At 43.4% G+C, this 20,659-nt stretch overlaps 1 protein-coding gene across 5 annotated transcripts in view; it reads right to left on the reverse strand.

Moving 5' to 3' along the window:
* Positions 1-87: 87 nt before the first annotated feature.
* The window catches only part of LOC139108883 (uncharacterized), a 170,514-nt gene continuing 149,942 nt past the window's right edge, over positions 88-20,659 (reverse strand). For 2 of the 5 annotated variants that reach the window (XM_070667530.1, XM_070667531.1), the window contains 11 exons: positions 17,493-17,626; positions 12,004-12,094; positions 8,240-8,488; positions 7,651-7,915; positions 7,035-7,491; positions 6,543-6,807; positions 5,951-6,320; positions 5,536-5,816; positions 5,181-5,414; positions 4,963-5,113; positions 88-2,614 (listed from right to left, as the gene is read on the reverse strand). In XM_070667530.1, the coding sequence (XP_070523631.1) occupies positions 2,328-2,614; positions 4,963-5,113; positions 5,181-5,414; positions 5,536-5,816; positions 5,951-6,320; positions 6,543-6,807; positions 7,035-7,491; positions 7,651-7,915; positions 8,240-8,488; positions 12,004-12,094; positions 17,493-17,626 (2,784 nt within the window). In that variant the 3' untranslated portion in view covers positions 88-2,327. Of the gene's footprint in view, positions 4,140-4,962; positions 5,114-5,180; positions 5,415-5,535; positions 5,817-5,950; positions 6,321-6,542; positions 6,808-7,034; positions 7,492-7,650; positions 7,916-8,239; positions 8,489-12,003; positions 12,095-17,492; positions 17,627-20,659 lie in introns of all 5 variants that reach the window. The other 3 variants (XM_070667532.1, XM_070667535.1, XM_070667534.1) reach the window with 3 other exon arrangements.

Below are 20,659 nucleotides of genomic sequence, written 5' to 3' on the forward strand. Positions count from 1 at the left end.
TAACATTCTGCTGATATAAATTAGACATTTTTTAAAATTGTTAATGGTGTTTCATCATCCCTTATTATATCCATATTATTTATATCCATATTATTTAATAAATAATGATAGTGGAATATATATTATTTGTTTCAGATTAATCTCGTTTTAAATACGATTGATAAATAACGATATGAAACATTGTCAATATACACAAAGATAATACTTAAATATTTTTCTATTCTTCAATGTTTGTCAATTGTTGTCAGAAAATATTAATGTCGTATTAAAAAAAATCTTTGAAATTCAATTTTTAAATAAATTTCCAGGTGCTTGTTCTATAAATAACAAGTACGAAGCAGTGTTCATGATAAACGAGGCTAGAAATTGTTATAAAAAAATTTTCGTATCTGCTTGACTAGAACAGCAGCAGCGCGAACAAATACGAAGCAACTTTTAACGTCCGTGCAGCCTCTCCACCTCGAGTAATGAACCTCGTCATACGAGTATACAGCTATGTGTAAAATGTCTCGATCCCTAGCAAATCTTTATCTTAAACGTACGTACGCTAATGATATTACGGCTATAATCCGATTAAACGCGTTACTCAAAAATTCGCTCGTCCCGGAGCGACGAATTTCGTACAAATTACGCCGAAGTGATTCCCTGTCGTCGTTCACGCAACAAATTAGTCGTTATTTTTTACGCACGAAATCTCTCTCTCTCTCTCTCTCTCTCTTTTACAATCTACTATGTTACAAAGTTCGGAAGCAAAATGTACAGGCTCGTTTACGCTCTTATCTCTAAAGACAGAAGAAAATAGTTCATCACGCGTGGATCGAATTGTCAGTTAACGATATTTGCGGCTCTTGATGCTCGTTGATGATGATGGGGACCGGAGGGTAGGAAAGGATGGTGGAGTATAAAATACCTAACGGTTCATAAAAAATCGACGAGTACCTCTTAATCTATACTAAGCTCACTTTGGAAGGTGATCGTGCCTTGATGCGTTTCGAAGTTATGATTCAATGATATTCAATGTTGCTTGAAATGCGTTCTCGAGGGAAATAATATTTTTGTTAATCAAATGCGAGATCTCTGAGAGCCAATTGCTTAACAAAAATTGTAATTTGTCCTCAATTTAAAAAGTTGAGTATTAAATAAAGTTGAATATAATCGCAATCTCTCTTTAAAATTTTATTGGAATGCGTAAATATTTATCGATAAATCTACGTGCTAAGAGAGTGTTGCTATTTAATTTGCAAGCCGTCAGAGACCTTGCTTTTTTTTTAACAATCGTATACAATATTCGAAATATTCGTAAAAAGACTATGAAGGATAAGTTATATCTACGCCTATATCGTCAATGTATGTTTCATTCTGGTACGAGAGCCTTCCAATCGTGGCAATCTGCGTTTGTCGTACACGCTACATTAGTGTCACAGATCGACTACAGCTTACATATCCTTACCGCTAATTCTTTGATTAATATTTAATCGCACATACCCATTAGTAGATCCTTTCCATTTAAAAAGTTCCAAGTATAATGCAAACGTAACTCAAAATTTATTTAGCTTTACACTGAAAAAGATATATCGCTGTTTCTATTTAACTCGATACAGACTGGCTCTAGCCAGGAACAGTCTAGGATGTAGATCTAGCTTGGGTCATTTTATCCTAGTTCATCGCCTTCTGCTTTTGTTTACCTTCGACCACAATGAGTTGCTTGTAAATCTCGAGTAAGAGGAAGCTCGCAGAGAAAAGGAGACGAGACAAACCTTGTCTCCAATTGTAAATGTATTGACACGCCACGTTTCGAGTCTTGCAATTGTTTACTGGCAGACAAACTGCCACTAAAAAATTTCAAAACTCGAACGAGCATCGAGGATATTGTAGGATAATGTATGTACAAATCATTCTCTTCTCGTCGTAAGAAGGTAGCGGAACAACATAAATCTAATGTGACATTTTTCACGTGAATATAAAATAAATGATCTTTGACGCATCCGCTAACATATCTAGTTGTGACCTATTTATCTTTTATGATAAGTAGAATTCGACATTTTGATTTACTATTATATAATAGTCGTGATTAGGAAAAATATTTGACAATGGTGTTGCGTTTACTGAACTTATGAAACTTATACGAACAAAACCTCTTTTAGAAGAAATTATATTATACATGTACATACGACATTAAAAAAAAAAAGAAAAAACACTAAAGCAAAATCAAATTCTTTTAAATTGAATTAATTATTAGAAACAAAATATCGCATTTTATCAATCGGAAAGAGCTCGTGTTAGACAAAAATTTCCACGCGTTTTATAAAATCTATCCGCCGTTAATCCTAGAGCGGTGAGAGCTTCATGATGTCGCTGTTGAGATCAGCAGACGGTGCATCATCGTCCAGGTCAAAGGGGCTGCTGTCCGAGCCGAGCGAGGAGGGTCCTGCCATCATCGTCGTCGTGGTCGCCGCTATGACGAACTCGTCGAGGAAGTCGAACGAGGCCACTGCCTCGCGCTCCTTGTCCCCGTAACGCACGAAGAAGTCATCGCCACGGCCAATGATCGACGGTCGGGACGAGCCCCAAGCGGACGGCAGCCGTAGAACGCGATGCGCCTGAGCCGCCGACGCTGAAGAAACCAAGGGCACACAGCAGCGAGTCAACAGATGCTGCTCTCAGACTTCACTCGATTGACTCGATTTTGCGCTCTTTCTCTCTCTCTCTCTCTCTTCTCTCTATACCGGCTCTAGCAGACACAGAGTAGCTCGGCTTAGCACTCTCACCGTATTCACGTCTCCTTCTCTCACCCTCTTTCTCCCTATTTTTCTTTCGTTCTTTCTTTCTCTTTCTCACTCCTTTCTCACGCCACCGTTCGTACCGTTTTTTCCGCCTTCCACTGTCGCTCCACCGCACCGGTTACACCTCTCTCTTTATTTTTATTGCAGAATTTAGGCATTTGGCGGGTGCACGACCGAGTGGATGATGCAGTGCGCATCGGACAAATTGTGCGTGCGAAAATTTTGTTTTAAAAAAATTAAACTTGCTTCTATAAATATGTTACAAATAAGGGATAGAAGTTATGTGGACTTATAATACTGTAATACCTATTCCTAAAACTTTTAATTTTAGTTCTAAGCTTTAGATCACATTTAATTTTAATTGAGCTTGTTGCACGCTATTTGTCTGATGCGTTTTTGTATGACATGATTATGCTCAAAAATAATGATAAATTAGAATCATATATGTACATATATGATACTATTATATGATGTTAAAGATGTTACATCGAAGTATGAGAAAGAAATTCATTCAGGTTACAATTTTACGTGAAATTAAGATTAGTGATTGCTAGCGAAATTAATAACACAACATAGGTAGGCGTATAATGAAATAAAGCATTTAAGAATAAAGATGAAAATGTTGAAACGGTCTTGCACGTGCCAACAAGGTTTAAATATTAGCAATTCGTTCGCAGTATAACGAGAAAGAAAGTAATTATTCTCAATTTATACCCTAACGCAATTCCACTTGAGGGGCTGTCCCATTTTAATAATATATGATATTTATATATGCAGTCTCATATATTGTACAATCGCTAACGCACGTATCATTTTTAAAAAGATATTGAAATTGCACCTCAACTTGCACTCTTGTCTAAAAGTCTTCGGATGTTTTGAATTGCTTTTGATAGACAGTTATACGTTTGATTATCCATATAAAACTAAATGCATTTAAGAAATTGCACTACATTTAATTATACAGTGTAATTTCCATCTTTGATTATGTATGTACATACACCTTTCACCGTTTTGATTATTTATATGACATTTATGTTCAATGCATCTTCTTGCCCCAAGACTTTTGGACGGCAATGTGTGCCAAGTAGGCCACGCAGATATGCGTGAACGAGATGGAATTGCGTGAAGGCGCTACGCCAGGAATATTCTCTGCCGGTTAATAATTCTGTTAGTATAAACCAATGGTCAGTCCGTTGTGGGCGTAACACGTGGTTCAGTTCAGGACGAAATAGGTTCCCCGGCGCGGCAATGCATTCCTTCCAATTGGTCATGTCGCTTATAGAAACTGATCGTCACTAAGCCGAACTACGTAGCTTTTCTTGTGACAATCAAAGCACACCGCGTAGGAGTTACCATCTGAACAGAAAATATGGAAAAGGCTATGTACAGCGAAAAGGCTACTGAGCGCGAGCGAGGATAGTAACGCCGATTGTACTGTAATTGTACTGTGTTAATTGCGGGTGTCCAAAGTAATTGAGAGTAGATAAAACAGCCGCTCAATCGAGTGTAACGTGACGAGTTAAAAAAATGTAACATCGACTTTAAATGTGTGTAGCGAGAAAGATGTGAATGTGTTGCCGTCTTGAGCTTACGAGAGCAAGCGCTGTTCGCACACCACCTACAGAACTCTTTAAAGCATCGTCAAGCTTGTTTCTTCCAATTTTAAGCGACTAAAATAATTAGAATATCTGAATTATCGTCTAACAAATACATAACTTTTTCAGTGAAATTGAAAAAAAGCAAATAAAACATATACACATACACGAGTTTAAATATAATCCAGGATTGGATTATTAAAATATTGGATATTCAAATTCATTGAAATTAAAATAGAGTTCTGTGTATATATGTGTAATACAGAACACATAATCTGAAATCAATTTAATGGCGTTTTATTCATTTAAAATAAATTATGTATATAAAATTCAGATATTCTATATTAAATGCTTTAGCTTCAAAGCTTTTTGCATAATTCCACGCTCGTCAATTAATAAAATAAATCTATAAACAAAAACCATGAGATTGTTAAACAGTTGTTGATGGAATATATTAGTCAAAGATTAGTTAAAGAGAATGATGAAGTCGCATTTTAAATTGTGGGTTTTGCGCAAAGTGAGTGGTGATGCGCGAATACGGCATGGCAAAAGTGTCTACGGAGTAGATACCCGAAGACCAATACCTTTCTTTTGCCGTCGATACCGATGTAATCTGTGTAAGTGGCGATAATCAGGTGGTTCATCCCCCGAGTCGCTCCCTGCCGAACCGCTGCTCGATGTCGCTGAGGAACTTTCGCTGCTTGCTAGCATCACGTCTAAGAGATTAGCTCTGGCCTAAACGAAAGTTGTGTTTATTTTTATAGAAGTAAAATATAATTTGATATTTTTGCAGATAACTCACCTTAGGGTCGGTGAAGTCAATGTCACGTTCAACGTGAACCCATCCTGTCGGGCAGCAACAAGCGAGATCAAGTTTCTCCAGTGGTACTTGCGACTCGTTATTAGTATTACTATCTTCGCCTTTCCGTATCATACGATTTAATTCGTCTATAACATCCTTAGATGTGGCGCGTTCATGGAAGCTCAGTGTTCGATCTCTGCCCTCTACGAGAAGTGTCGCTCGTGCCGGACTGACCTAAACGTTAGGTTATAGTTTTTTATAGCAAAATTAAATTACAAGCTTTTCGCGAATTTTTCTTTTAATTTAAATTTCTTTTTTATGTAATTTTGAAAAGTATTCGGAAGTAAAAACTTACAACTGTACTGGGCGTAGAGGATGTCGCAGCTTCTTCGTCCTCCTCGGGAACTGCTCCTAATTCTGATGGAGCTACCGTTGTATATGTGATACCACCGTTACACGACACGGCGCTCACAATTCTTTCTTCGGACGCCAACGGTGGTACCTGTATCTGATCGAGCAGTTCGTCGTTGCTACTAGTTTCGATTATGTTTCCGGTATTGTTCTCTTGAATGAACGATCCTTCTGCCTCCGTCATCTTCGTCTCTCCCGCAGAGTCATTTTTACTAGAGCTCACATCTGTAAATAATACGATTTAAAACATATTCATAATTTTAATTTCAAACCTTTTATCGCTATATTTAGAAAAGAATTTTTTAGCGTAAAACGTTTTTTTTTTTTTTTAGTTAACCAATATGATTACTCATAATCACCTTCGGTCGAATGAGACATGTTTTGTGACTCCACGGGATTATTTGGTAGCTCCGCGAGGTACATCTGTTGTTCAGCTATAAAAGATAATACGCTCTGAAGCGCTTGTTCTCTGTCTGGTGGCGGTCTACCACTCCTGGACGACGTGCTTGCTAAACTTTTGGTACTCTCGAACTTTACTAGTCGGTAAAAATCTCTGGTAAAGTCCGTGCCAATTGATGGAGTGTCGGGATCGTCGCTGCAACCGGAGAGCGCCGCCGACGAACGCTTACTCGAGTTTTCTAGGGCACCTTCTTCGCTACTCCAAGATGCACCGGGACTCGAGGCATAGGGCCAAGGTCCGGTTGCTCTCGCGTCCATTAAAAGTGCAACCTAAAAAGGTAAAGGCTTATAATTAACTTTTAAATTACTAAATACATATTATTAGCATGTATCTCACAATTTTTAATAATATTTAGAGATAAAAGACAGATAAATAAATATCCAATAATTTGGGATGTTAAAATTAATATTTTCGATAAAGTTAGATAAGAGAACCAATCTGTATCGCGAAAAAATATAAACGTCGATCGATATCGTATGCATTCAACATACAAGTTCTCCTCCAGTTCTATCAGCGAGGTAGCTTGCGCCATTCCACAGACACTCGTTCGCGTCCTCCTCCAATTCCAGGAGATTATGCTCCTTGATTGCAGGCAGGGCGGGCGTGTTTGTAGTGGCTGGTTGCTCCTTCCACATTGATTCATTTTGTACGAGATCCTCCGTGGACAAAGAGAAACTCCAATCCTCTAGCTCCGTTCTGTCGTACTCCAATTCGAGCAAATCTCGGTGCTGTTGTGCGCTTCTACTATCGTCGAGCCTAAAATCCACACAATAATCAATTTTCCAATATATTTTGACGTCAATATATCTTATAAATTAAATCAATAATATTAATAAAATAATAAATTTATATATATATATAATTACGTTTATGTTAAAAAATCACATTTCACACATTTCGCTGTTACATTTTCCTAATTAAGTCTTTATTCACAATAATATGTTATTTTCAGCAGTATGTAGCGTTATACATAGTAAACGAACCTGAGCCATTGTTGCACATACTCGGCGTCCCAGCCCTCCTCCTCTACCAACAATAGGGAGGACGATCCCATGGGGCTAGGCAGTTTGTACGGTGTGAAATTGGTGGTGGTGGTAAGCTTGAGACAAAGGTGACTGTCCGAGAAGCTGCGCATCACGTGCTGGTAGGGCAACAGATCCTTAGTCGGCGGATAACTGTGGCGCGGATTGATACCCACAGTGAGGTTCAGAGGTAGGAAGAGAACGTCCGGATCGCCGACGTCAAGAGCAACGAGGCGTGCATCCGGTGACACGTCACCCTCGGTCTCGTCAGTGGCTTCCTTTAGGTCCTCAAGGCCGCGCGCGGACGGTTCTTGACGCGTGCCCTCACCCTGCACGTCGCTCGACATGGTCGAGTAGCCCTCGTCGCGATTGCCGCTCTCTGGGCTCTCGCTGCCCTCCTCCTCCGACGGTTTTTGCGCTGCAAACAATTAGTTCAAATAATTTCCAATAACCGAGAATACTACCTTATCTTTTTAAATTCTTACATCATATAAAATAAAGTCACGATAAAAAAATATTTTTTTTAATAGATAAGTTTATGATAAATGCATCAATCATACTTAGAGAGATTTAGTACCAAGAGGTCTGTTGCGTCGGCATTTAGTGGTTGCCATCACGGGTATCTGCAGATTGAGAGAACGCGGCCTTGAAAGGGGGACCCAGGAAGGATCCAGGCCTAGAGTAGCGACCAGTGCGGCTGGAGCAGCCTCGAGGATACCTTGGATGAGTTCGGTGGGGCTTCCAGGACTGGCAGCCTGCGCCAAAAGTCCCGACAACGCTCGGTTCTGAGCCTCAAGCTCTCGTATACGTCTCTGCAGAGCGCCTATTTCTTCCCTGAGACCCTGAAAACGTTCAAAGATCATCAGTATTTTTACTCGACGCATTCCGTCACGCTGGTATTATTCCACAAGCGCAGTAGCGGGGAGAAGCGTGTCGATTAATACATCCCTCAAAAAACTTTTCGCGTAAAAGATAAAATAAAATCTAATGACTGACAGTGAATGTTGAAATAGACAGTACATGAAAGCCATCGAAGACCAGTTTACGTTCTCACCATAGTGAACACAGATTATTCTGCAAGAAAACGAAAGAAAGAAAAAAAAAAAAAGAAGACAAAAAGCAAGTAGAGAGAAGGGTGGGGTGGTAATGAGAGCATAGCGATGAACCTTTTGGGATAGGAGAGCGCGGACCACCTGGTTGGCGACGTCGTCCAGGCACCGCTCGTATTGTCGACGCTGGGCGTCGGCGTCACGCGCTAGGGCTGCGTGTTCCGTCTCGAGGGTCGCCAGACGTGCAACCAACGCGGCGTGCACTTCACCGGCGCACGCTGCCTCCAGGCCTCGCAGCTGGCCTCGCATCGACTCGTTCTCCAGCTGCAGTTTTGATATCTGCGCCTGGTACTGGTGCACGCGCGTCTGCAAAACACGCGTGAGAAAATTATTCCTGGCACGCAGCAGTCATATACTACCTTTAAACGGTGTTGCGGAGAAACGACGCGAGGATATGGAGACGTTAACGATATTTCATGAACTGGGCTGCGAAAACGTGATAAGCATAATCCGGATATCGTTGCGAGATGCGAGGATGCTGCGTCGCGGTCGGGCCATCAACGTTAACGGTAAGTCTCTAATTAACAACTACAATAATTACCACCGCTGGTACTTTATTCATATACGATGTGCTATAACGATAGCTTTATTATAAAAATTATTTCACCTAAATATGTCGCTCTCGATGTTCTAATATTTTTGCGTCGAAGAGATTTAAATCACGCAGCGAAGTGGGAGGCAGCTCTAAATCTGGCATTTTAATTTCTGGGGCATTTAAAGATCATCTGGTGGAACGTAAAATAAATTACTTCCCGGCGAACACTTTCGTGCGTATTCGGCGGCTCTAATCTTATTTAAAGCGTTCGCGACAGCAATCTCGGTCTTAACTTAGTGTGAATGCAAAAAAAAAAAAATAGAAAAAAAAAATTGCAAGCCAACGAAGGCCGGAGGCATTCCATAAATATCCGACGTTATAGCGCGAGCTGCAGCTCGATTCCCGGCAGTCGTTAAAATTAAGCGTTAATGGATTGTTTCGATCCTATCAAGTCGAAGTGACTCACGGCCACCCCGTGCAACTCCTGGGTGCTAAACGTCGTCGTGCTCCGCGTTTAACTCGGTCACCGTAAAAAGAAAATCGACCGGTCGAATCGCGGTGATTTAAATATTCCCGGGCGGATATTTCCGCAATTACCCCGACGAGTGGTCTTATTGCGGAGCGGAACCGCTCTTAAATTATCCACTCTTAAAATACCTGGAACATCCGACGGTCTTCTTACTCCTCTTCCCGAATGGGAGTAATTACTCCGTGGCGTACGCGTGACGATTGCCATTTGCCCCTTAAATACCAACTTGCAAGGGCCACACGTGGAGAACATCCCACAGCGAGAGGCTATTATTACGTAAATGCGCGGAAGCTCTCGTTCTAAAGTACGAAAGTTTATTTATTTTTTTTTTTCTTTTCTGTCTCTTCGCGAACTATTGCAAATTATATCCCGCGCCGCCACGAAAGTATTTTAAGTCGGTGACTTTTTTAAAGGGAACGAAAATGTAATAACATTTATAAATTTAAGTTTCCCCATTCTTTTATCTCGTTTAAAGGAGATTGTTTCGTCGCGTGTACATCAGAAAATTTTTCCTACGTTCATTCCCTTTGTCAAGACGCCGCTATCGTTCCTTTTAAAGTTGGAGAACGTCCGACTTCTAGCACCGGCGGATGGAGAGGTTCAGCTTGCAGCTGAGGTATTTAAAAACTTTAACCCGCCGCTGGAGTTCCCTTACTTTCGTTCTCAAACGGAAGTAATTACGCGGCGGCGAGGTTCGTGACCGGTTCGCTTCTTTTATTGCCCTTTACTTCGAATCGGAACTCGGTCTTCGGAGACCGACGAGCTCGGCGAGAAACGAGCTGGAAACGTTACGACGAGCGATTTCGAGCGCATTGTTTATCGGCGGTCTCCTCTCGCGACTCGCGGTCGGGCAATAATAACCGGTCGTTATTAGCAGAAAGGCGTTTAACGTTGAATTAGTGCCGCGGAGAACCCTGTCGGGGACACGGGTGCTAATAGAGGGTGCGTGTGTCTGATTTATAACAGTCGGCCCTCGCTAACACACCCCCGCGTCGCGCCGCGCGAGGAAACCAACGATTTTCTGTCGTGCCTCGGTCTGAGGGAGAGTAAAAATGCAGACCGTCCGCCTTCTGCGAATTCTCGTCGACACACGTTATTTCTCGACGATGCAGATCCCCAAGTTCCGTACATATTACGCTTAAGGGAACAGCCAGAAAAATTCAGACCCCACAGTTTGACGTCAAATTCACTTACTTCGGGGTTAATAAACAAAAAATTGAACGTCAGTTCTTTTTTTTCTTCCACCATAGGGAAGAAATAATAACTTCTGCGACTATGAGATATTGTTGTAACGTACATTTTTCTAAATAATAAAATAAACTAAAATATTGAGCGTGGGCTCAAAGGTTCTCCCTGATAAAGAATCAATTCTGCTTCGACGCGTTTCCCCAGCAGATCTCATCTCGCTGCTCGATCTGACTCGACAGAATTTTTTCTTTTTCTCTCCGTGGATTGTCACCGATCCGCGCGCGGCAATAGAATCACATTCGTGCGTTCAGACGTAACGTTATACAGCACGTTTTTCGTGGAGATTGCGCGACTTGTCATTGACAGGCGGTGTGGCGGGTCGACATCGAACTCGGGGATCGAGTGACGATCGATATTAAACGTTATTTCGTGGGGAACGACGATATAGCTCCTCTTTCTCGCCCTTTCCCTCCGTTGCTACCGCCGCGGGGGGGGAAGGAGAGAAGACAACCCTCGGCACGGTACGACTCTTTTAGGGGCAAACCGCCCGTGAACGAGATAGCGCGCGTGCCGTAAGGATCGGCAGTAAACGTCCGCGTTTACTGTTCCCTCCCTTTATTACCTGAGCCCCCGGCATACGCGCTTTACGCCGAAAATCATCGTTCGCGAGAGCTTTACGAGAGTTCGCGAATTGTGGAAACGAGAAGCAAGAGCGCGAGAGAGTAGTTTTATCGGGGCGATTCTTTCGGGGCGGTACGGCACCATTCGTTCCGGAATTGTTTCGCGATTCGCGCGGCGATTGCTCTGTATTTATTTTAAAACAACGAGGTACACGAAAAATTGTTTAAAAATATAATTTGTCGCAGATTTTTTTGAAGACAGAAAATTACGGAGAATATTACTGAGAAATATAATAGCTTAATTAAATAATTTGCATAAAGGAAATATAAATCATAAATCTTCAGCGGGAGCTGAAGTCGTGGAATTAAATCGTGGCTGGGACGATGCAGGGTGTGTACGGGATACAGGGCAAAGCCACCGGAGGACCTGGCGCTACTTGACGTTTAATAATGGGAACCGCGCAAAATTCGGGTTTGCAACAATACCCGGGGACAATTCGGGCCGACGTGCTCGCGCGCGCGATGAAATACAATAAGGGCTCGTCGCCGTGAAGGAGACCGGTATTATTGGATAAAGGGAAACCTTTTACGGGGACTGTCATCGCGCTGCGGCTTCCACGCGAATGCCGTACACCTCGCAACGCGTGATTCCCTAACAATAAGTGCCCGATTGTCTGGTCGGCTCATCAACGTCGATTATCTTATGCGTGTGTCGTCACTTCGCGCAATAGACGACGTGTTCGTTTTTGCAAATCAAATACCCGCTTGGTACATTTTTTTCTAAATTAAATTCTTTCTACTTAAAGTCTAAAATAAGATTACGAAGCCTGCTATTTTCGACTCACGTTCGTTCTACGCGAGATTACGGAGAGGGAATTTAGAGAAAGTTATTCAGATAAGATCTAGCAAGTTACTCAACAATCCGTGAGGATCAGACAGCCTTACGTACTTCGTAGGACAATGTCAGCGCCGTTTTTTCCTGCTTCAGCTGTTCGGCCCGGTGCTTCTGTTGCAGCAGACTCCGCGACGACTCCTCCATCCTGCAACAACAAATCAGAGCCGTCAGCACGGAGAAGCACGCGGATTTTAATCCTCGTTGAAAAGATCCTAATTGAATGAGCCATTCTCGTAGCTCCTCGGTAGCGTTCTATTGTGCCGCGTGGAAATTTATTTGCCCTCTCGTCGGCCTCGCCTTGGCCCTGAAGAGCCTCGCTTTCGGCAGAAGAGATTCCACTCCTGCGAAATAAACTCGCCGAGAAGATTCCCTCTTCCGCCGGTACTCTCTATTCTCATCTTGGGCTTCGCTCTATGCCGGAATTTTTTTAAATCGCAATATTACAAATTGCTAGATACGGGCGCCAAGAGTTGAACTCACAATGCTTTCATTTAAATAAAGTAACGTAATATAATTAAATAAAATGTTAAAGTCGTGAAGTATGGACACCTTTCTCTAAGACGTTCCACAGTTTTAACAGTTATCTTCCAACTTTCCTCTGGTATTTTTTTTTCTTTTTTTTTTTTTTTAGATCAAAGCGTTATTAAAGTAAGCGTTTTATTTTTTTTTCTTTTTCTTTTAGCGGCTTCCTCGTTTTCTCGCTGTGAAGCTCAACTTGTTCCTTTCCGGGTTTACTCGCGAAGGAACAAATCGAAAGATCAGGATTTTTGTTTGGTGAACTTCCTTATGCGCGAACGCACCGCGGGGTTAATGATCTGATTAGGGATGCGAGGGCGCGGCTGAGATATGAAGCCGATTTAAGCTTTTCGAGGGAGGCTTTCGAGCGAGAGGTTGCCGCAGCGCCTGGCAACACCCTCCGTCTTCCCGTCGGCGGCCCCCACAGGACAGATATCGTTGCTTATGTCCTTGGTGAAGTAACTTTCGCGCTGGTTACGAGTTTCAATTCGATTGTACTCCGTTGACATTTAATAAAGGTAAATTCACGGCTTACGCCCAGAGAAATCGCGATCGTTTTCGCTAATTGGATAACCAAATGCGCGATAAGAATTAAATACATTGATTGCGCAGATATATTTTTAATATGCACCATGTGTATTCCAGCAAATATGTTATCCCGGCTGTATGAACTTTATTTATATACTCGCAACAAATCTAAAATAATTTTAAACGTACTAAAAAAAAAATTTGAGAAACAGGAATTTAACCCACGATTTTTAGGATCCTTCATGATTTTATTCAGAAAAATAAGCAGGCTATTTTTATTCGTAAATAAAATGTGTGTGGAATTTTCTGTGACAAATAATTATTGATATTAATCCATTAATTATGCTCAATGTACGTACATTGAGATTATCAGGTTTAAACATTTTTTGGAAGCGCCGAGGCTTATTTCGTTACTGTTATCGCTCGCTGTTTTACATTTTTAGTTAGACGAAGGAGTACGAAAGACCGCGCGAGGGCACGATCGATCGTCGAAGTAACACTCGCAATTGCTGCACCCTTAAAACGGGGCATAGCTCCCCCACACAAAGCAGCGCACCCTCGCCCAACACTTTCTCCTCCGCCTTTCTACTTCTCTCTGTTTTCGCTCGAAACACATGGCACGGGCAAGCCGGTCCTCATGATTTACAACTGTTGCTCGGCAAATTCGATTACGATGATTCTGGGGTACCATGCAGTCTCGAATTGCAAGCGGAAAGATGGTCGTTAATGCCACAGTGTCATTCAAGAACGTCCACGCCGCTTGGCCTCTCTTTCAAATTTTTCCCAAATTTTTTTTTTCAAATAAACAACGCGTACGCAATTTTTAAACAACGGACACGAATAAATAAAAATATATATATATATATATATATATATATATATATATATATATTTTAATCGTCCGCATGTATTATAAATTTTAAATAAGTCGAAAAAAGGGAAAGGTCTCGCGTGGAATTTACATTTTCCATTTCCCAGGACAAATCTCCGACGTCGGGGTGGAGGGGTGGCGGCTCCTCCGGCTCTGTGCTATTGTAATTACTATTTACACATGTCGGTAGTCGCGTGAGAGGCGGCGGCACGCACGACCCCGACGCACGCACGCGCGAGCTCCGCAAACTCTCCGCAGTCGGCAGAATAAACAGGTATCAGCGTTCAATCGCGCGCGCAACCGTTAACGCAACGCGCGCCCTTTGTGCGTCGGAGTCATTATCATATGGAAATTGTTACGCCCGCCGGTTTTACGCGTGTCGTTGCCGCACCGCACCGAGGACACGTCGATCTCGCGTTCGTTAACGCGTCGCCGTCGCGTCGAAACTTCATCGGCCACGAATCACTCGTTTTCCCGCTTACGAGGGGACGATGCGCCCCGTAAACTATAACGTCGCATAACGGCGTGTCATCGACGCCGACGGGGTGGATGGGAAGGTTCGCGCTATCGTACGGGGACGAAGATTAATTTCCGGCGAGCGCTTCGACTCGCTTTCACGGAACTCTGCCTTAACAAGGTACTACGTCCCAGATTGCAACGCGAGTCTTTCTTTCCGGATTCATACCTGCCGCGAATGGGAATATTATCCCGTTGTACTTCACTCCCCCTTGCGAATCTTCGATATTATAAACCAAAATCTACATGTTTTACGTAAGCTACAATTTCACATTAATTTTTTAAATCGATATTACAAATTATTAATTTAAATAGTTTCCAATCACGGCTGGAATAATATTTAATTATTCATCGCGATGCGAATAAGTTATTCGATATGGCACTTTTTCTTATTTCTTTTACTATCTTGTTGTTTATTCAAGTAATTTGTCGGAGAAACGCCACTGAGTGAATGCATTTTCAAATTGTCTGTCTGCGAGAAAATCCGAGAAAATCCGAGAAGCGAAGAGCCATACGTGTGCCGGTTCCCTCTTAGTTTCCATTTCCTTCCTTCTTCGCATATACGTACAGCTATTTAGGCTGCATTGTTCCTACGTGTGGTTAATAGGATTCTCTGCAGCGACGCCCCGAAAGGGCGAGAGGGCCTGGAAAATTCAATTTCGTGTCCGACCGCGTAAAAATAACGCCGCGCACCCGTTCTCGCGGGCCGGCCGTAAAAAGCCACTTCCAGTACGAGAGCCGCATTTTTAATTCCCCGCGATCGCGACTAGATTCCACGCGGGAAATGCATCGCGCCAGAACAAAAGATCACGTTTAATTGAGCGGTTGGAGCGCGCGTTTCGAGATGCCGAAGCTCGGAATTTTAAGTACCGTCCGGCCAACGGTGTAATGACCGCCCTAAGCCCTACGCGCTCCGTTCTTCTTATCGAAAAGCGCTGCCGACGAATTACCATAGAGAAAACACTCGAGATTTATGTCGGCGATAAAAAAAAAAGAAAAAAAAAAGAGGGAAAAAAAATCCGTCCGTGACATGTTCAACACTTTCGCTGGCTACAATTCTTAGAAAACATCTTACGTTTCTTTTTTTTTTTTTATAATGATCGCCGAACAATTAAAAAAAAATACGTATCTTTTTTTTTAAGTAAATGCTTGTGAATTCGGGTATTTAATGCTCGTCGCAATTAAATCGGACATAAGGAGTGATGCGAAGACGCAGAAAGGAGGAAGCAAGCAGACGCATCGCAGCGTGCAACGCCGCGATTATTCATTCACGGCGGAGAGGACCGTCGTGCCGACATATCCGGCTGCTTATAATGCATCATGTCGCGTTGCACGCTGTAAAACAGGGATATCAATTTGCCGTACACGCATCGCTCATGCGTGCCGCGTGCTGCGCCGTGCTGGTAGACGGGACATTTTTCCCTGAAAGCCGCGTGCACGAATAAAAGTCCGTAGGTCACACGAGGACCCCCGAAATTCCATCACGGCGATCCTTACGGTTATTTCGTTTCCTAATCTCAATACGTTTAGTCCCAAAATTATTACGTGCCTACGGTTGAGATAACTTAGCCGAATTACCGTTTTGCAATGTCGAAGCAGATTGTGATTTTCATCGCAAGTTTATCGAGCCAGCCAGTTTAATTTCAGCGCGTTATTGATTTCTAGGCAAAATAAAAAAAAAAAAGCCAGGCCTTTTTATTCGAACGGTATCGAATCAAAGGACTGCGTTTGAAAGGGGCTCTTCTATCGTGCACTTGGCGAAACGAGCCGCTGGTTTTGACAGAAATGTACACGAGAGACTTCCTTCGCGACCAACCTGCGCCAATCTATCGAATTATTCGGCAAATAATCCGCGTACACGCGGACCCGACGATAAAGAAATCCATTTATGTTCGTTAACGTTTCTCTGAAAGGATTCGATTCGGCTCTCTCCGAGATTAATAAACCCACTTATTTGAAAAATACTCTTTTAAAATGGATAAAGTTATACGAGATGAGGTACCTAATCTTTGATAGGAAATTACATTTCTAAATTAAAGCGTACATAAAATAGCGCGTTTATAAAACAAATGTCAATAAAAAAATAAATAAATAAAAAAAAAAAAAAAAGAAAATAGGCTTCTCAATGTAAGATTGTCTCTGAAACGTATGGTCGATACATATATTTTCATATTTATCAGCTATCAGCGTTGAGAAATGCGTTTAAAAACCTCGTTAATCGACACCGCCAAGAAGCCAGCCCTATTTCGTTTCGGGGAGGTCGCGATATCGCGACGATGTTACGATATTCGCGTCAATAAATCGGACCAGGGGAGGGCGACAAAGGCGTAAGGAGATTGCTATTTAGATGGGTGAATCGCGGGGACGTTATGAACGAGGGCCAATATCGATGATTTACCATTGGATCCGTCGGTTATTGCGTGAGAAACGCACGCGGGGTTTCATTATTTATACCTTACGCACAGGTACTTTTATATTTATGTATCGCACGCAGGAAATAAAATGCCGTCTGCACGGCCGCAAGTGAAATAAACGATTTCGCGGAGCGGAGAGGCCGCCAAGGAGCGGGAAGAAATCGATTTCGCGCGTTACACGGCGGGCTCGAATTATTGGTGGAAACTTCGTAAGCCGATTTGCATCCGCGACTCCCTTTCGCTTTCCGCTTGCGTTACTCGGACGAAAAGAAAAAAGAAAAAAAAAGAAGGAAAAAAAAGGGCAAATTTGGAAGAGAATTAGAGTATTCGGACGCGCTTGTCTTTCTACAATAATCTCCATTAAAACTTCCGAGTTTCAAACTCTTGGTCAAAAAGTTCATCTGCCATTGTCGCGTGCTTCCAATAAAAATTCACGTTGCGCGTATACGATTTCTTACAAGAAAGGAAGTTAACGTATAATAAGTGTAGCACTAAAGTGGACGACGTCCTAAATATTTTCTCTCAAATAGAGAAATTTTCCGAGTGTTCCGGGAAAATGTGAAACGCACGGAGGGAAGAAGGAGCCGTGAATACATTCGAGATTTATTCCGAGCAAAGTCGGAGCGAGATTTTCAACTTTGGTTTAACACTTTCGTCGCGTTCCCTCTCTGGTGCAGTTATATTCTGAAGTCTCTCACCTGGCGAGCTCTCTCTGGAGATGATGGACTCTTGAGCGTGTTCTTTCAGCCTCGGCCGTAGCCTCGCGCACCCGTGCCTCGGCCTCCATTCGCTGCCGGCGTTCTCGTTCCACATCTCGTTGCGTGGCCTCCCTCTGTAACAATTCGAGCGTTGACATTTATTAATGACGGTGCCTGGTAAACGGAAAAACGCGAGGGGAGAGGGAAAGAGAAAAAGGGACGGTAATTAACGTGGACGGAGTGACGCGGGCAGCGCAAAATTCAGTGTCGACGCGCGCCGTTCGAAAAAAAAAAAAATCGTCATCGCCGCGACAGTTGTGAATAATGAATCGGCAATAATGACGTCGATACGAGCAAACGCGGCATATCGCGGAAAGGTATCGCCGGCGCGAGTGTGATTAATTAATGGCGGATTTAATAAAGTGTTCGCAGTAGCGTCGCGCGGCGGCCGCCGCCGACTGCGGTGTTATTCGTTGTTCATTTCACCATCGGAGGCGAGGGATGTTAATTGACTTGTAATTAATCAGCGCGCACTCGTCATAATTTATTCGCGGTAACGCGCGACGAGCGGCGCGATTAATAAATCACCGTCAAACTGACCGTGCTTTTCATCTGCCCGATTGGATGGAACGAGCGGAGCTCTCGACTCGACAGTCGCCAAATTTTTGGCTGATTGGCCTGATCCCGAAGATCCGGTTTGTAATTTCGCTGAACTGTATCGACGAATGTGTCGGAGGCGGAGAATAAAAATAACTTCCCGAGCAGGTAATAGTCGACGGTGCGTTATTCGCAAAATATTTCGGGGACGCTGTACTCGCGATTGTCGCGCGGCTCATTCAGGCAACTAATCGCATAGGCCACTGCAAATAATGGACAATCGTTACCCGAATAAATTATTCAAACGGGAATGGTGATCCCCGCGCAATTCTTTCCGGGATAACGCCCAACTCTAGTCCGCAGTAAATCTGGAACTTGGTGAAATTTACCGGCGGCGGTGTCTGATCCTCGCCTGGTGAACCCGGAATCGCGGCCTCGGGGAAAAATGCACGGGACGACGGCCGAAAGAGCTCGTCGATCTTCGGATCGTCGCGTCGGGCCAGCGTAGCAAGAATTATTCATGAATTTAAATCGAAGCGCCCGCACGCCACATTGATTGCGCCCTTCCGAATTCGCGCGGGCGAGTCCGGGCCCGCCGGCCGTTCCTCCAAGTGCCATCAATAATTGTGCCGGACCAATGTGCCGAAAGCAGTATTTCACGCGATTTAACCCGCCGGTAACCGCGGCTATCTCGGGACCGGCCGTAAATTGTAGTTTGTCCCGGCCAGGAAGGACCAAGTTTCGGACACGGTCCGAGATAATATATATAATGCTCTCAGATTTGCAACGGTGGCCAGAGGATTTAGAAAAAAGACGGACGATTAGATTAATGTAGAATCTTGGCCGGGTTTAATTACCAGAAGACAATTGTGCGAATTTCTGAAAGGCAAAAAATAAAAAAATAAAAAAACCCGGGACAATAGTGAATATAAAAATTAATAAAACGTCGGTAGTTCGGACTCGATAATTGAAAGACAAAATTAGGTTAGGTTGGTCGACTGCGATAATAGAAATTAAAATAACGAACAGAGTAACAGAAACATTTTATACAAATTGTGATATTCGTCGAGAGAAAATACTCGCCTTTAAAAGCATACTTTTCGATAGATGTCCAACGTCCATAATAATTCAAAACATGCGCTTTGATGTCCACGCGTCCTTTATATGCACAAGAAGGTTTGCGATTTTTCCCAAGGCGGCGTTTACAATCGCATTCGTAAGAATTCCGCCAACGTCGACGGATATCGTCGCGATCGAGCGAAAGTTCGCCGAAGAAAGGACGCCGGTGAATTCGAGGAGCCCAAAAGGGGAGATATCGAGGAATACAATCTGGTAAAAGCCGGGCTGACCGCCGCTCGCGCGCGGAGGGTTTAAGGAACGGCCGTAGCGGATTTATGGCAGCCTTAAATCCTAACGAACGCTCCTTTCCACCCCCTCGACGATCGCTTTCCATCGGGAGTGTCGTATTTGCGAGGTTAGTTTCCACTCCGGGTGCGATTTTCGGCCCTAAAAAGTATCGCAAATGTTGCAAAAAATAATATCCGGCGTAAGTTTCTACAACGCGATGCGCGGGTTAGTTTACGTACGTGTGTGCTCGTGCGATGGTCGTACGATTATCTTGGAATGCGCTGGGTGACGAATATTTAACGTAATGTTCGTATAAATTAGTTTGTTAAATCCTGAAGTTCGTACAAGTAACAGCGCTGTTGGTCGTTGGAGAGGGGGGAAGCGCGGTGGGGAAATATCGCGCCGCGGCGAGCGATCTAGTTACTTCCCCCTCTCTGTCCTTCGCCGACTGTTGAACAGAGAAGACGTGCCTCGCGGGAGAGAGACTTACCGCGCGTACCGAAACCGCGACGAATATTCGAGGTACAGCGATGCATCCCGGTGCGCTCTGGCTTCTCCAACGAATGCTCGGTACACGGAGAGCACCTTGCGAAAAGTGTTCGTTCGTTCCAAGTAAGTGCCACTGCCGTTTGCGCGTTATTAATTAATACTCGCGTTTCTGAGCCGATTGCCCGTAACCCGCGAACGATTAATTTTCAACCCTCTTTAATCAGACTTCGAGCAAGGTGATCGTAGATTAACTTTGCGGGTACTAACGCAGTTTCCGCCGATCGTGGAATTTCCGCGCGGTAACGCCGAAAGGTAATCGTCAATCAGTGAAGTGAGAAGTCGGCTGAAATAGGCCTCGATCGACGAGAACCGCGATATATATATCTAGCGGGCTGAAATTCGTATTACATTGAGCATGATCATCGATATAGAATTCGGTATAAATTCCTTAGCCTGTTTGTGCAATGGGCTTCTAATACGTAGAGGGCGAACAACAGAAGTCGCGGTGCGGGTGAGCAACAGAGGTCGCGGCGCGAGGGGTACGTGATTTACGTAGTTTACGTTCTTGCTACTTTGACTACGATGGTTGCTGATCGAGCGCGCATTAACTACATCAGTGCACACGCCGAAAAATAACTTACATCCACCGGTTCTAACAATAAGTTAATATCCCGATATATCCCGTAATATCCGACAGCACGGATTATCTTTTGCGACGTATACTAATCAAGTGA

This window comes from Cardiocondyla obscurior, linkage group LG16 (assembly GCF_019399895.1).
Source record: "Cardiocondyla obscurior isolate alpha-2009 linkage group LG16, Cobs3.1, whole genome shotgun sequence".
Lineage (NCBI taxonomy): Eukaryota > Metazoa > Arthropoda > Insecta > Hymenoptera > Formicidae > Cardiocondyla > Cardiocondyla obscurior.